The 4,017-nt window shown below is 43.9% G+C and overlaps 1 protein-coding gene across 1 annotated transcript; it reads right to left on the bottom strand.

Moving 5' to 3' along the window:
- Positions 1-784: 784 nt before the first annotated feature.
- Positions 785-1,570, bottom strand: LOC109156045. The gene has a single exon (XM_019303829.1). It carries the CDS (start codon positions 1,568-1,570, stop codon positions 785-787), a length of 786 nt encoding a protein of 261 aa, XP_019159374.1.
- Positions 1,571-4,017: the final 2,447 nt, after the last annotated feature.

The following is a 4,017-nucleotide window of genomic DNA, read 5'->3' as shown; positions in this document are numbered from 1 at the left end:
CCGGCTGTTCTTTCTATTCCTTCTCTACGTCTTTCACAATGGTATTCACTCGAGAACTGCTCGCCTATTGACTGCACGGGAATAACATTTTCTTGCCGAGTGAATGTCTCCTCGAAGTACTCCAACTCCCTCCGGGGTGGAGAACTTCATGCATAAATGCGGCATTGATATAATACCACCAATCCTCATGATTGCCGGGCGTCCCAAGATTGCATTATGAATGCATTGTAAATTGACAACTACGAACTCCATTCGGGTCTTGACCGACCTGGGGGGTTCCAATCTCCACTGGCAAGGTGATTTTCCCTTCCGGATGAATAGTATCTCCTGTGAACCCAGACAAAGGAGTCGCAATCGGAGTCAATTCAATGGGGTCCAGTTTCAACTTCTGGAAAACGTCCAAGTAAAGGATATTTACACTACTACCGGTGTTAACCATAACCCTCTGTTCATCAATCCCCATAATATCAATGGTTACAACGAGTGCTTCCATCCCCGTATCACCAGCCTCCGGTTGATTCTCCAATGTAAAGGTGATCGGTTCCATCTTTTGCCTTTTTCCACTTTCATGGGAGTCGACTATACCGACCGGATAGTGTTCTAGGACTCGGGATGCGTCTTCCAGACCCCCAAAGATCACCTGAATGGTTGGCTTAGATGAAGGGCGAGCCCCCGGGTAGGGTTCAGGATCCTTCCGATCGTGGTCTGATCGCCTCGATCCTCTTCGGCCTCCCGAGCGCTGGCCTTCTTTTCTTTCTCCAATACATTTGTCCAACTTGCCAGCCTATAGCAAGTCTTCCAACAACTGTTTTAAATTGGTGCAGTCCTCCGTGTCATGACCTTGACAACGATGAAAAGCACAATGCTTGGTTTTGTCCTTGCCATCGCACATGGAGTCGGGCAATTTCACGAGGTTACACGATTGAGCATAGTGCAGAGCCTCTGCAGCTGAGCGATTTAGGGGTGTGAAATCGCCCTGACGTCCCCGACCCCTAGCCTGCTGCTCGGTCGATCGGTTCTCCGACCGTCCTGCAGACCTGTGTGACAAGCCAACCTCCTGGGACCTTTTTGCAGCATTGGCATAATCCGTAACCCGCTGGAAGGCTTCTTTGTATGATCCGGGCGGATGTAGAATAAAATCCTGGTAAAGATCCCCAGCACGCAAAGATGTGTGCAACATGTGAATAGCTGTTAGATCGTCCATGGGTTCGACTTCTCCAATGGCGATTTTCCATCTACCCAGGAATTCTATCAAGCTCTCCCATTCTAACTGCTTTGCCTTTTCCAAATACATATAGTGCTTACAGACTATCTTTGAGGTGACGAATTTCCGCACAAATTTAGTAGCCAAACTAGCGAAGCAAGTGATCGGCCCTGGCTCTAACGTTCGGAACCAATCGGCTGCTCGCCCTGTCAGTGTGGAATATAAGGCTCGGCACATTACAACATCGGAAACTCCCATCATCAGCATGTTTCTGTAATAAGAGTCAACGTGCACCTCTGGATCCGTTCGCCCATCATAGTCTTTATTACCCGGGATGCGTAGATCGTACAGGTATGGTTGAGCCATTATATCGTTCGTGAAGGGTGTTCGTAACAACGGGGTGGTGGCTTCTGATGGGCCTGACCCATGTTCACATTTCCACCGAGTAAACTCCTGTCTGACTTCATTTAAAAATCCTTGCGCATCGAGCTGTTCAGCGGTCGGAACTTTATCCCGGGCGCGTCGTCGACGAGGCACTCGAGTCCCTTCCGAGGACGAATCTCCATGACTAACGGGCTTCATGGGTGACTCAACTGACCGCCAATATGCATCTTGAGGGCCTAGGCGTTGATGCATGGGTGGACGAAGTCTCTCAAAAGAACTTGCCCGCGGAACACGCGGCTCTGAATCTGCTACCACGTGCGTGACCTGTTCATCCCTTTGTCGTTGTCCCTCCTCCTGTCGTGGTGCCTTTGGCCCCACCCCCTGCGACCCCAACCGAGAGCGAGCCGAGTGATGGACCTGTGGAACAGGTCGCAACCCAGACTCAGTCCGAGATATTGTAGGGTGCTGAGGAGGCGGAGCTGGAGCCGTGTACGCAGGGGCGACTGATGACGGCGGGTAAGCAGTAGGAAGTGGTGTATAGGGAGCGGAGGGGTAATACACCGGGGTACCGGGCCAATATCCTTAATGAGTAGGGGGCGCGGGTTGCGGAATCCCCAAGTACGAGTAAGGTTGACCGGGCATTTGCTAAGCTGGATACTGTATAGGTTTGAAAGGTATCTGTGGCGTGAGATGGATGTAATTAACCGGCCCGGGTGTGGCTTGATATCCAGACATAAGATTGAGATCCACAGTCGGACCTTGTTGTGTATATTGATCGGTTAAACTAGCTTCTTCGTCTTCTTGTTGATACATGAAACGATACATGATTGAAATATGGTATGCGTCACTACTGACTTTTCGTATCGATCCCCACAGACGGCGCCAAAAAGATAGTGTTAATACACGTGGACCTAAAGACAATCTAAATGACCTAACTCGAGGACCGATCGAAAGCGATCGGGCAACTTTGGGTTAAATCTCTCAAATCTTCCCAAAAGTCCCTTTACTCAAGCCCTCAAAGGATATTTATAGCTCCGCTCCTCCTCGGCATGTAACACACGCGTCATCCACGTGTCATCGTGTCGTACTATCCCTCTGTCGGTTCTTCTCACTGACACGTGTCTTCTTGTCGTTATTATTGCCAAGGCATAGCGATCGGGAAAGTAAGACCGAGCATATCGGACTGAACAACCGGGACAAAAAATCGAACGGAGAACCACAATTGTAATAACAGCGGTAGGCCGAAGCACACGTAGAGAAGTCAATCGGGATTTATCCTACCACACATATACACATATACATATACATATGTATATATGTGTATACATATATATACATATGTATACATATATTAGGGATGGCAATGTGCCCCGTCCCCGTTGAAGATCCCCGTCCCCGTAGGGGATAGAGTCGGGGACGAGGAAAAATTTCGAAGAACGGGGACAGGGATGGGGAATTTTTTAAATCCCCGCCGAGGACGGAGACGGGGACGGGGATACCCCTCCCCGCCCCGTCCTGGAAAATTATATATATATATATATATATATATATATATATATATATATATATATATATATATATATATATACAAAAGGAATTAGGAATTAGATTATTAGTTAATTAGTTTTATTATATTTTAAAATTAAAATTTAAAATACAGTAACTACTATTCAACCATTCAAACACGGTATATATATGGTGAATTGAAATTTGAAATATATTGAAAATTTATTACGGTATACACTGCATGCATTGTGAATATTGAATGTGTATATATTGGATTAATTAGATTATTAGAATATATTGACTATGAATTTTAATTTTTTTGTTTTTTATTTTTAAAAATTGTATTACTTTCACACATTGACTATGGGTTGACCGGGGATGGGGATTCCCCGTCCCCGCCAACTTCCCCGCGGGGACTGGGACGGAAAATTTTTTCAATTCTCCGTTGGGTATGGGGACGGGGACGGGGGGTGTACTCCCTGCCTCCGCCCCACCCCGTTGCCATCCCTAACATATACATATATATATATATATATATATATATATATATATATATATATATATATATATATATATATATATATATATATATACATATATATATATATATGTATACATATATATATACACATATGTATACATATATATATATATATATATATATATATATATATATATATATATATATACACACACACACATATGTATACATATATGTACACACACACACACACACACACACACACACACACACACACACACACATATATATATATATATATATATATATGTATACATACATATATGTATGTATATATACATATACATACATATATGTACATATACATACATATATGTATGTATACATATACATATGTATGTATACATATACATACATATATGTATGTATACATACATATATG

Source organism: Ipomoea nil, unplaced genomic scaffold (assembly GCF_001879475.1).
Source record: "Ipomoea nil cultivar Tokyo-kokei standard unplaced genomic scaffold, Asagao_1.1 scaffold0276, whole genome shotgun sequence".
Lineage (NCBI taxonomy): Eukaryota > Viridiplantae > Streptophyta > Magnoliopsida > Solanales > Convolvulaceae > Ipomoea > Ipomoea nil.
Note: the sequence above shows the minus strand (reverse complement) of the source record. Positions and strands in the feature narration are given on the sequence as shown.